The 13672-nt window shown below is 32.5% G+C and overlaps 1 protein-coding gene across 1 annotated transcript in view; it reads left to right on the top strand.

Moving 5' to 3' along the window:
• Window positions 1-13672, top strand: part of LOC139971394 (gamma-aminobutyric acid type B receptor subunit 2-like) — a 42468-nt gene that overhangs the window by 2653 nt on the left and 26143 nt on the right. Inside the window, exons 2-5 of the mRNA XM_071977770.1 lie at window positions 6354-6491; window positions 8122-8292; window positions 9495-9596; window positions 12466-12531. Coding sequence (XP_071833871.1) covers window positions 6354-6491; window positions 8122-8292; window positions 9495-9596; window positions 12466-12531 — 477 coding nt within the window. The remainder of the gene's footprint in view (window positions 1-6353; window positions 6492-8121; window positions 8293-9494; window positions 9597-12465; window positions 12532-13672) is intronic.

Here is a 13672-nt window from a genome sequence, read left to right as displayed (position 1 = left end):
AGATTGAATTGATCGCCATCTTCTCCTATTATAGTTGTAATGATTTTTTTTTATCTTACAGTGTATATATTCTCTTCATTTCTCCGTTCATTAGACTAGTTGGTGATAAGAACACGACATGTTTTGTGTATAGTATTTTTTTTTTTGGTTTTTTTTTTTAAGGGGGGGGGGGGATAATCACTTTGTCACTGAAGATTTGTGTATGCAGCTGTAGTAATACATTTCACAGTAGGCCTATATATTGTAAAATACTTAAGATTGACCAAGAGAAACTTTATGAACCAAAACAATTAATTGAAAAACAAAAATAATACAGGAAACAACAGAAAAACGTAACAAATGGAATGTAACACTAAATTCATTGATGCATAGACCCATATCCTTTGTTGTTAGGTATAGGTCTAAATATAATATACTGGATTGTATTCAACTGACTTTTGGTTTTGACTAATTTGATTTTGACAAAATAACAGTGAGGATTGCAGTGGTCTTTAAGGATCTTCGGGTGTGAAAAAGTCAAATTAACGAGTAATTTTCGGTTGTCATGGTGATTTTTACATATTATGACGCAATTTATAGCTTTGATACTCAGCTGAATATAAAAGCCACAATTTGAATACAAAATAGAAAATAGTTATAGGCAGCTATATGTGTCATAGAAATACTAAGGCACAGGAGAGCCATGCATGCCCTGCGGCCTTCCGCCCATATATGAATACAGTTATTATGCCACAGAAGTTACTGTTTCGTTACTCTAACTATAGAGTAGAACATTAAGCGAGAAGCTTCGTCAGCTAATAGCGGAGTCGTTCCCATATATCAATAGAGGAAGACAACTGAAAGAATATTCCAAATATTACATTCAATCTCCGCGAAGTTAAACAATTTGGACGCGGTTATTAGTCACACTGTATTTTATAAGAGCTCATTATGAGTCTCATAACAAAGTAGTTAAGATTTAATTACCGTTCGTATGTAGATACCAAGTCTAACTGTGGACTGTATGAACAAATATATATATATATATATATATAATCCGAATTTCTAAAACTTCTGCAGAAAAAAAAATTCAGCAGAAATCAGCAAGTCGCTTTGACTTTACAACCATGCCGACAATCTTCTCTATAAAATAGTTTCAATTCCTGCTACTCCTTGTCACTTTCGGTGATCATGCACTGAAGAAGAGCTAGTTTTGCTCGAAAGCTCTGCAAAAACCAAACATTGAGAATATTCACTGCATTCGCTGAACAGTATTGATTATCGTGATGACAACTATATTTTAGGCTTCCCTCATGAATATTGATTTTGAAAAGGCATTTGACAGACTTGAGTGGAATTTTATTTGTGAGTGCTTACATTATTTCTAATTCAATGATGACATTATAAGGTGGATCCGTACTTCGAATCTAAATTCTTCAGCTTGTGTTTCTAATTACGGCCCTCCTATTCATACTGTAAGGTTTCTAGGGGCGTCCGATAAGGTTGCCCTCTAAGCCATTATCTTTTTATCCTGTGAGATGAGATTCTTAATCTTCAAGTTAACAGTAATACTTTTATTAAAGACTTGTCTCTTTTTTGTTCGCCGTATGAATAAGATTATCCAGTACGCTGATGATACTTGTATTTTCCTAGATGACTCACGTGACTCTTTGTGTGAATATAATTAATTAATAGTCTTTACTCAGCTAGAAAAAGTGGCAGGCTTGAAATTAATGATGCTAAGACCAATAGTTTCCCTCTTGGCCCTATAAAGCACCAGAAACCTATCTGTCTGGAGTAGTTTACTTAATTTGACATTAGGTCCAATATTGTTAAGACGTTTGGATTGTCTCAATTGGTTTTTTTCTTTTCCAGGTCCTTCCGGACCCTCCTTACAATTTTATTAGCGAGCTGGAGAGTATTGTATTCAAGTTCATATGGGGTGAAAAGCAGGATAAAGTTAAACGCTCTACGCTTATTAATGACATAGTAAAGGGGGGGGGGAATAATTCGACTAACATTGTTAGTTTTATTCGCAGTCAAAAATGTACGTGGATAAGGAGATACCTCGATGATACTGAGACCTATTGGAAACACTTTTTGTTTCAATTATGATCTCTCAAAGTACGGGTAAGGGCTTCTGTTTGAATGTAATTACCAGAGTGCCGACATTAATATTAACTAATGGTTTCATTAAAGTCGTCTCAGTAATGCTTGGTCATATAGTACTTTTAAGAAGCCGTTAGATAATTCTGCGCTGGTTAGCATCATGTCTGATCTCTAGAGTAAGGCCAAATATGTCACCAAAAACAGAACTAGCATTGTTCGATACAGGTGACAAACGCCTACTTATAAATATATATATATATATATATATATATATATATATATATATATATATATATATATATATATATATATATATAACAAGGAAGGGTCAGGACTGCAAGAAGAGTGCTCTATGCTATAAAAGCAGAGCCTAAACATATAAGTAAATGCCTTGGTAAGTACAGCTGTTACTCGGAGTTTCACGCCCTTAGGGTGGCGATCGTCAGACAACTGAACAAATACTCTCTGCGCGGATATATTCTATGGGGAACACGAACCCTATTTCTTACGTGCACGGTTCATTGGTTTGAGCCTATTGTGGCGACACTTGGAGATGAATTCAGATCTCTTATTGAGTAAATGCGGGTTTTTGGACAGGAGGATACAAAGCTTTTCATCAATACAGAGGTTACATAGACCAGCATACCAGCATGCGTAGATCCGGTCTATGTAACCTCTGTATTGATGAAAAGCTTTGTATCCTCCTGTCCAAAAACCCGCATTTACTCAATAAGAGATCTGAATTCATCTCCAAGTGTCGCCACAATAGGCTCAAACCAATGAACCGTGCACGTAAGAAATAGGGTTCGTGTTCCCCATAGAATATATCCGCGCAGAGAGTATTTGTTCAGTTGTCTGACGATCGCCACCCTAAGGGCGTGAAACTCCGAGTAACAGCTGTACTTACCAAGGCATTTACTTATATATATATATATATATATATATATATATATATATATATATATATATATATATAAATATATATATATATATATATATATTTATATACCGCCATAATATGGGCAACAAAAATACTGATTTTATGATGCGAAGGAATTTGAATGATATTATATCTCCATTTTAATGCCAATTTATATGCCGCTTTATTAGATTTTAATACAATAGTGAATTGTACTTACATTGTATAACTGACTTTTAAAGCAATCACCCTGAAGCTGAATTTTGATTTGTTAAGTCTTGTTCAAGGTGATATATTTGACACTTCAAAACCCATTATTGCATTTTGTGTTTAAACAAAATCTTTATGTTATAATATACAACTTTTCTACGTTAATTTTTTTTTTTTTTAAGGTTAAGCTGTTCAGAGTAAGAAATAAAAAGTTTCATAAATATTTCCAATATTTTGCCCAACATGCTTTAAGGTAAACGGAATTATGAATTAAAATGGAAATACTAGTGACTTGAAAAAACAAAATTGAGCTTTAAGTGAGAAAGATTAGGTTAAAGAAAGTTAAGAACGAGGGAAAGAATATGCAAATTAGCTGATGAAGGACATATCTATCGAAGATGAATACATTTCGATTCTTGAAGAGACTAAAAGTTGTCAGCAAAGTAGAATCGAGGAAAAGGCCACAGAAAGGAGAAAAAAACGGTTGAAAAGAAGTAAAACAAAAGTAGGAAAAGATTTGACATGTACTTGAATAAAAGGAAATATTACATTAACTATCGATGATTAAGTTCACATAACTTCTTTGCTGCCGGAAATTTAGGTCATATTATTGCCAGATTAGTTATAAGTTATGTATGCAATTTTTAAAATCTTATAATCTTCATAAATTTAAAGCGATGTGGTGAGTGTGAGTAAATGAACCACGACATACGTGTCATACAGCAGAACCTACATGAGGTTTGTTCTTATACAGTGGTTGTGTAATACATTATTGGTATACCCCAAACCAGAACCTATTATGAGGTTTGTTCTTATACAGTGGTTGTGTAATACATTATTGGTATACCCCAAACCAGAACCTATATGAGGTTTGTTCTTATACAGTGGTTGTGTAATACATTATTGGTATACCCCAAACCAGAACCTATTATGAGGTTTGTTCTTATACAGTGGTTGTGTAATACATTATTGGTATACCCCAAACCAGAACCTATTATGAGGTTTGTTCTTATACAGTGGTTGTGTAATACATTATTGGTATACCCCAAACCAGAACCTACATGAGGTTTGTTCTTATGCAGTGGTTGTGTAATACATTATTGGTATACCCCAAACCAGAACCTATATGAGGTTTGTTCTTATGCAGTGGTTGTGTAATACATTATTGGTATACCCCAAACCAGAACCTACATGAGGTTTGTTCTTATGCAGTGGTTGTGTAATACATTATTGGTATACCCCAAACCAGAACCTACATGAGGTTTGTTCTTATGCAGTGGTTGTGTAATACATTATTGGTATACCCCAAACCAGAACCTATATGAGGTTTGTTCTTATGCAGTGGTTGTGAAATAAAATATTGATATACCCCAAACCAGAACCTACATGAGGTTTGTTCTTATACAGTGGTTGTGAAATACATTATTGGTATACCCCAAAATAACGCGGATTTTAAGGTTGCATATATCGCTGGATTAGTTTTGCATAAACTCAGCGACGATATATATGATATATGATAAAGAAATTAATCAGTTTAATATTCATCTTTTCAGGGTTACTTTATCCATAGGTCAGCAAAGTGCGACCTGTCGGCGCATGCGTACCTCGGGCAAATCTTCTATACGGTTCGCGAATTTACGGATTCAAACCGTGCTATGCAAAGAAAACCGACTAATGTTGCACCAAACAATATGACGCTTTTCGGAGATTAGTCTTTGAAATAGTTCCATTTAGAAAATATGATCCAAGTTTTGGGAAAACAAATATATTCTGCATTGTTTACAAAATGAAAATCGTATGTAATTACCATATAACTATATATGGTAATCCTTCTGTAAATATATGATACTTAGATGAATCTTCTTACAGCTGCAAATTCCCTCTTTGTGTGTTTAAAGTGTATTGAGTGATAACAGAATGTGTGAGAATATCCTAAGCAAACCTTTATAAGTTTATGAACGATTTTATATAAATTTATTTGAAATCCAGTCATTTCTCGCTGAACTGGGTCATTTGTATTTGGCCTGTAAACAAATGATGACGGAATATCAGGGCAAAACATCTTTAAAGATTTGTTGAAATATGAGACGCGTTATAGAAATTGCGGCATCTGAATATAAACTTGCCGCATGCACGGCTGAGCTGATGTAGAAGTAATAAATTATTATTTTAATAATGCATAAAGTACATTATCGCAGCAAGCTATTCACTGTCAGTATTTCGTTCGTATGTATTTAAAACAGTGTATAAGCTTAGTTATTAGAAGCTAATGCCTATAGGCTATGTATATACTACAGATGTAAGGATAATACGTATGGCTAGAGAGTATGGCTAGTATGGATGAATAGATAGATAGATAGATAGATAGATAGATAGATAGATAGATAGATAGATAGATAGATAGATAGATAGATAGATAGATAGATAGATAGATAGATAGATAGATAGATAGATAGATAGATAGATAGATAGATAGATAGATAGATAGATAGATAGATAGATAGATAGATAGATAGATAGATAGATAGATAGATAGATAGATAGATAGATAGATAGATAGATAGATAGATAGATAGATAGATAGATAGATAGATAGATAGATAGATAGATAGATAGATAGATAGATAGATAGATAGATAGATAGATAGATAGATAGATAGATAGATAGATAGATAGATAGATAGATAGATAGATAGATAGATAGATAGATAGATAGATAGATAGATAGATAGATAGATAGATAGATAGATAGATAGATAGATAGATAGATAGATAGATAGATAGATAGATAGATAGATAGATAGATAGATAGATAGATAGATAGATAGATAGATAGATAGATAGATAGATAGATAGATAGATAGATAGATAGATAGATAGATAGATAGATAGATAGATAGATAGATAGATAGATAGATAGATAGATAGATAGATAGATAGATAGATAGATAGATAGATAGATAGATAGATAGATAGATAGATAGATAGATAGATAGATAGATAGATAGATAGATAGATAGATAGATAGATAGATAGATAGATAGATAGATAGATAGATAGATAGATAGATAGATAGTGGTGTAAGTAGTGTTTTAGTTTTGATATTTTCCAATTCTCTCTCCTCTTTCTCTCTTAGTGTATGGCTGGCTTAGGGACACGCTTTCTCTTTGAACAACTGTTTCGTAAACCTCAAAAGGTGATGCTGATAGGACCAGCCTGCTCGCCAGATTCACAAGCTGTGTCGCAAACAGCCTATTATTGGAATTTGATTACAGTAAGTATAATTCTACGATTTGCTTTCAACCCCTAATGTTCTACTTAGTGTATTCCACTTTGGGCTCCGTCTTAAAGAATAGAAAACCGCGTTTATCAGTGCATGACAAAAGGGAAGGTGAGGCGTGACATGTGTGATAATTGTTGGTGATACGGTTACTGGTGTTCGTGTTACACGTTATTAATTAATATAACATTTGTTTTATATCTACCTGTGCAAGTAATTAAAATGTTAGTAATATGCATACCTGGTAATTCTTTTTGTTTGTAGAATGGTCAAGGAAAATGAAATTTCTGCATAATCTCATTTCTGACTCCCCGTAACGCCCCTTTGCTTTGATTAAACTTTTGAAGTCAGAATCATAAATCTAAAATGGGATGAATGTTACAAGCTGTTCTGTTCATACTGTTACACAACATGAATTTCAAAAGGATATTGAACATGCATTCCTGTTTGAGGATAGGACACCTTTCTTACAAAGAGTGAGTAATTGAGAGAATGTAAAATCTTAAGATTGACAGTTTATACGTTAAACAGTGTCACATGGTGACCCATGTGTGCTAAATGGTGTCACTTAGTGACCCATATATGGTCTAACCGTTCTTGGAGAAGAGACGTTTTGTCTGAAGGATGAATGGTTATTCAGTAGTGGCTAAGATATTCCACCCCTACTCCTCCACCACCCCCCCCCCACTCCCCTGACTTGATATTCAAAATTAAATATGTTGTTGGTTATGATTTAAGATTTTAAAGTGAAATTGAATGTATTTTGGTAAACCCACTGTATAGACACATTTTATACAGCAAATTTTGATATATACACTATATATATATATATATATATATATATATATATATACTATACAAAAATTGTATAGATCAATTATATATATATATATATATATTTATATATATATATATATATATATATAGATATATATATATATATATATATCTACTGTATAGATCAATCTATATATACCAATGGTATAGAACAAGTGTACGGACCAATTGCACAGATTAACTGTTAGACCAATTGTATAGAACAATTATTTGGATCAATTGTTTATATCTACTGTAGAAATCAATTGTATAGATCTACTACATAGATCACTTGCATAGATTAATTATTGTCTGGATCAATTGTATAGATCACTTGCATAGATCAGTTGTCTGAAACAATGGATCTACTGTATAGACAAATAAATCAATCGCATTGTCTGTGACAATTTGTCAGACGTTATAAATGTTTCAGTTTGTTTTTGTTCTTCTTACATTTCGGTGTACGAAAATGAAATCACACCATCTGTCTAATATTATGTTTTTCTGCATCACATGTGTCTCATTTGAAAGTATTACTAATCCTTAAACTGATTATTTAAAGCTTTCGACTAGATTTGAAATCTATTTCAATCGACTAGAGTAAACTTTTAATATAAAGTAAACCTGACATAATGTAACGATTTTATCCGTAGTCGATACACAAAAGTGTATTTGGTCTAACTTCACGACTCCACCTCTGCTACCCTTCCTCTCCCTACCTTTCCCACACGCCCACCCCTCCCCCACCCCCTCCCACTCCGTCCTTCATATATAACCATAATTGTATATCATCATTTTGCGTTTATAGCTTTCATATTCTGCGGCATCTTCCGCCTTATCGAACCGAGATGAGTACCCCTATTTCTTTAGGACGTACGTGCCAGATGCTATGTACAACCCACTGAGAATAAAAATTTTGAAAGCATTCAACTGGACCAAAGTGGCAACCATTCACACTAACTTTGAAGTATTTTCGTTGGTGAGTTCTCATGTTGCCCCTAAAAATGGATAAATAATTCCCCCCCCCCCCCAAAAAAAAAGACGAAAAAAAAAAGGATGAATACGCAAACAAACATATGTTGATAATAATTTCGAAACGTAACTTTAACTTTGAAGCAATTTACTTGTTCGAAATATTGATGAAAGACAAAATGTTAACATACTTATTCTTGAAAGATACATTATTTATTTATAATTGCATAATTTATCGAAAGAAGATCTTCATCAGGAGAACATATTTCCTTCGAAATGAAAATCAATCATAGTAACCATTAAGAAGTCTATTTTATTGTCTTGCTTTTGATGTTAGTCTTGAAATATTTCTACCCTCTTCAATATGAAATAAGAAAAATAAAAAAAATATGAAACGTCAAAGAAGCAGGCAGAATATTTTACTTGTGTGAAGTATTTGTCACTTGAAGATGGTGATTAAGGACAAATATAAAATTAAAGTTGCTGGGAATTAAAACAATGAACCTTGGAATACAAAACCAATTTTCAAATAGAATTACTTTTCCCAAATTTCAAATCTAAATATCCGCTGTAAACAAGTGCAATAACGGAAATGAGACGGAAATTATGGTGATTAATAGACAATATATTGTGTTTACAAAAGCAAATATAACTCTTGTTTGTGTCATCTGAAAACATCTTAACACATCTTAAATTACACAAAGAGAGATACTTGAGATAGCCAACTAACCCTTATGAAGCGACGGGATGTACACAAAATGATACAAATTTAGAAGATGTAAAATATATTTTCATTCCGTTCCGTTTATAAGGGCCAACATTTTTAGATTACTTTTGCCGCCTTTCCTGCTTCACATAGACCTACAACATTAGAAATAAAATAATGAGTTTCGAAAACCAAGAGTTTCTAGAAAACATAGTTCCATAATCAATCTCATCAGCGTAAAAGTGAAAATTGATACCGACAAAGGGACTTCAACTTTGATTTTAGGTTTTTTTTAAATACAGATATCTTTTTATCTATATTTTCATTTCCTAAGACCAGCCGTGACGGCTATTCATCAGGTTCTCCTCTCGTATGTTGATTTTACTATTGGTTTTTATCTGTATATATTGCTATCTATCTGAAAGGCTACCCACAATTTAAGGACTTAGTAATATCTGTCAAAGTATCACTTTGATATGTTTCCGTTGTTATTTATCTGACAGGCTATCGATAATTTAAGGACGTTACTCAAGCAAGCTAATATCACCATTTTGGCATCTGAAAGTTTTGGAGAATCACCGAAGAATCAGATAGAAAATATCAAGGCAAGTAACGTAAATGTAAATTTAGTAGTTTCATTGTCCATAAAAGCCCCCAAATATATGCTGAAAGTATTCGATATTTGGTATTTGCATAGAATTCCATTTATCAACACCTAATTCTTATATAGAAAATCAACATAAAATATTCTCCCTTGCAGGTGTACCATGTGTACCACGTGTACCTGTTGCAATACAGAAATGGAGACATTAGAGCATCATTCATTTTTAAACAGTTTTTTGGAAACCAATTTCCCACCTTTGTCTTAGTTCCTTGATCGATGTGGAGGTCAAAGGTCATCCATTTTGATTTACGCAGACGATATTAAACCCATATTGGTCACTCATACTGAAACTTGGTGATCAATCATTGGTCCGCCACTTGCATAAGTATATCATCTTCCTGGGATACATCTCTTAATATCTCGAAACAATTTGGACGGTCAGAACCGCCAAGCAAGTCTCTTCTTTTTTTCATTTTAACAATGTGGAACATGCTACAATTTGAAGTTTATACCTTTACGAAATGGTTGTAGGTTTGCAGGGAGCAAATCCTTTTTGCGATGTGATTTACACAGTAAGTATTATATAGATGATAAAGGACAGAACATCAACAGCTTCTTTACACAGTCACACCCATCTGCATGTAGACGGTTATATATATATATATATATATATATATATATATATATATATATATATATATATATATATATATATATATATATATATATATATATATATATATATATATATAGTATGTCGTTGTTAAAAAATATTCGCTTGTTTATCTTTTATATTATATATATATATATATATATATATATATATATATATAGTATGTCGTTGTTAAAAAATATTCGCTTGTTTATCTTTTATATTATATATATATATATATATAATATAAAAGATATATATATATATATATTAACCTTTTGGGGTGAACAATGTCTAAGTATCAGCTTATTAGATATGTTAAAACGCTTAAATACGTTCATTTTCTACGGATTAGGCACAACTCAAAATTCCACTGTGAACTTTGACAGGTTTCGGTAAAACGTCTTAAAACTTGTCCTCGACAAGTAATTCTTTAGTCAGAAGAGGGCAAGGATAGAATAATTGGTGATATCACGCAGATTAAAATATTACATGGAAAAATGAAATATTCATGCAGTTAAGGGACAGCGTTTGATCTTTTCACCGGTAATATATATAACCAATTCAGGGATGGTACTATAAAATCGAGATTATAGCGTTTAGTAAGCTATACATATATGGTTATATTTTACTCCATTAACCATGGAGTAATGAACTTCTCGCTTTAAAAAGAAAGACAAAAACAAATGCGAGAAGACTTGAACTTGTGTAAACTATTTATATTTTGGAAATAAAGAATACGGTACTCATAATGTAGATCTATTGTCTTTAGCATAAACTTTAGTATGTTATGTACTAACGAAAAACTTTGGCATCCACCACAATACTTTTTATTCCTTTTTCTTTTACGTATATTTTATATATATATATATATATATATATATATATATATATATATATATATATATATATATATATATATATATATATATATATATATATATATATATATATATACTCATAGTGTAGATCTATTGTCTTTAGCATAAACTTTAGTATGTTATGTACTAACGAAAAACTTTGGCATCCACCACAATACTTTTTATTCCTTTTTCTTTTACGTATATTTTATATATATATATATATATATATATATATATATATATATATATATATATATATATATATATATATATATAGTTGGTTGATTGGCGTCTATCTTGGCGTCTGTCTTGGCGCAGAGTGCTCTATGTCCGGGGGACAGAGCGGAATATATGTTTTAAGTTGTCTGATGATCGCTCAACGCGTGAAACTCTGAGTTACAACTACTAGTGTTCCACTAGTCTCAACTAGTCTCAACATATATATATATATATATATATATATATATATAATATATATATATATATATATATATATATATATATATATACCCTGAAAGGGCATATGACAAGCCTGCCAGTCGGTAATCCCTTTTCTAATCTCTACAAGAAAGAGTGCACGGGGCGTATTTATTGGATCATATTGCTTATTACTCGTCGAGGTTTCTTAAAATAGTTTTTGATATAATCTTAGGATTGCAATTCAGATTTAAATTGGTTATTTAAAGTGTGTAAAGATGTTGAAAGATTCATGAATTTTTAAGATGAAATTGACTTCCCGTGCATATTTTAGTCCATGAGTCTGTCTACATGTTCAGCTAACAAAGAAAATGAAATTTAACAAAAAAAGACAACGAACGACGGGACGCATGATCAATTCGTTATGAATTTACGTCATAGATAGGAGACTAATTTTAACTCCGTCTATATGTTTTTTCATATATCTTTTTTGCTCTGTTTGTTTCTATGAGAATATTATCTATTTCTCTGAGGTAAATGCTTAAAAAGCAAATTGGTATTTCTTCCATGCACTCATTTGACTCATGATGCATTTAAGTTCCATTTAATGAATTTATTTGACCTTTAGTCTATCGATAATAATTTGTATAATAGTCACCATTTAGTATCATCATCATCATCATCATCATCATCATCATCATCATCATCATCATCATCATCATCATCATCATCATCATCATCATCATCATCATCATCATCATCATCATCATCATCATCATCATCATCATCATCATCATCATCATCATCATCATCATCATCATTGTTATCAGCATCAGTAGCTTTAATATTATATATATATATATATATATATATATTTATATATATATATATATATATATATATATATATATATACATATTCTGAACCCTCATATATAGGCTACTGACGCCCACATCATCATAGGCAACATGTACGAAAGGGAAGCGAGAAAAGTATTTTGTGAGGTGAGTATCAACCTTTTGTTTTATTTTATTTTATTAAGTAGCATTCAAGGGTTAGATAACCCCTCATCCAACCCCCCCCCCCTCCTTCCTCTTTTTCAACCATCTACTCAATTTAGTATTTTTCTCAGGAAAGACGTCTAGTGAGAGAATTATAGGTAGAATGATACAGAAGTTACTAAAGAATGGTAGAAATAGCGGTGGTGCGTAATCCAACACCGGGTAACAAATCAAGAATTGAGCATGTGTAAACTTCCTTAAAATGTTTGTAGCTAATTTTGGGCACTAAAAAAGTTCCAAAGCGGGGAACCCGGGCACAGTCCCCTCCCATGATTCGCCTATAGGCACTCTGTAGTGCCCGATAAGGGTTTTTAGATGATGCTTTTCATCAAGTTTAAATGATCAACATTCACGTGATGATGGTTTCTCTTGTCGCATGACCTGGTGCAAAACGTCCTTTGTGAAACGACAATTGGGAGGGAAGTGTATATGGGGGAGGGACCCGGCAGGAATCCAACCTCTACCCTTCTTTGAAGTGAATCAAATTGCACTGAGAGTGAATCTCTGTTCCATCATTCTTTAAACAATAAGGATCATCAAACACTCACATACACACAGGTGTGTTTTACATTCAGACTGATGACCCCATTGTATTTTCCATTGTTCAAATCCACGTCCCCTAACCCTAACAATACCCTAAACAAAAGAACTCTTCTGGGGACGTTGTGATCCTATTGAAATGACGTCTGAGGACTTGGTTTTTCCGTCGGTCAAGACCTCTGTCAGAATAAGAACTAGTGCGCACAAACTTTTTCTATTATATTAGCTATACAACCGATGACATAAATTTCCCTTTATTCTAAGTTCCATTTGTCTGGACAACCGATGACTATTGTTCTCTATTGTTCGACAACTGGTGACAGGAATTTCTATTGTCCTATATCACTAGTTGTGAGGCCTAGACATGTACACATCGTTAGGAAGAGGAAGGAAGTGCATAATGAAAATTACATATTTAGGTATATATGGGACATATTTGATAAAATATATATTGCACTTGTAAGAAATCCACCCCCCCCCCCCAGTGCCCTTTCTCTATTGTTGGTAATGCTATTGGTTCGTAAACATCACAATACTTTGTTAC

The sequence above is a fragment of the Apostichopus japonicus genome, chromosome 8 (assembly GCF_037975245.1).
Source record: "Apostichopus japonicus isolate 1M-3 chromosome 8, ASM3797524v1, whole genome shotgun sequence".
Lineage (NCBI taxonomy): Eukaryota > Metazoa > Echinodermata > Holothuroidea > Aspidochirotida > Stichopodidae > Apostichopus > Apostichopus japonicus.
This window is presented reverse-complemented; position numbering and strand designations above follow the sequence as displayed.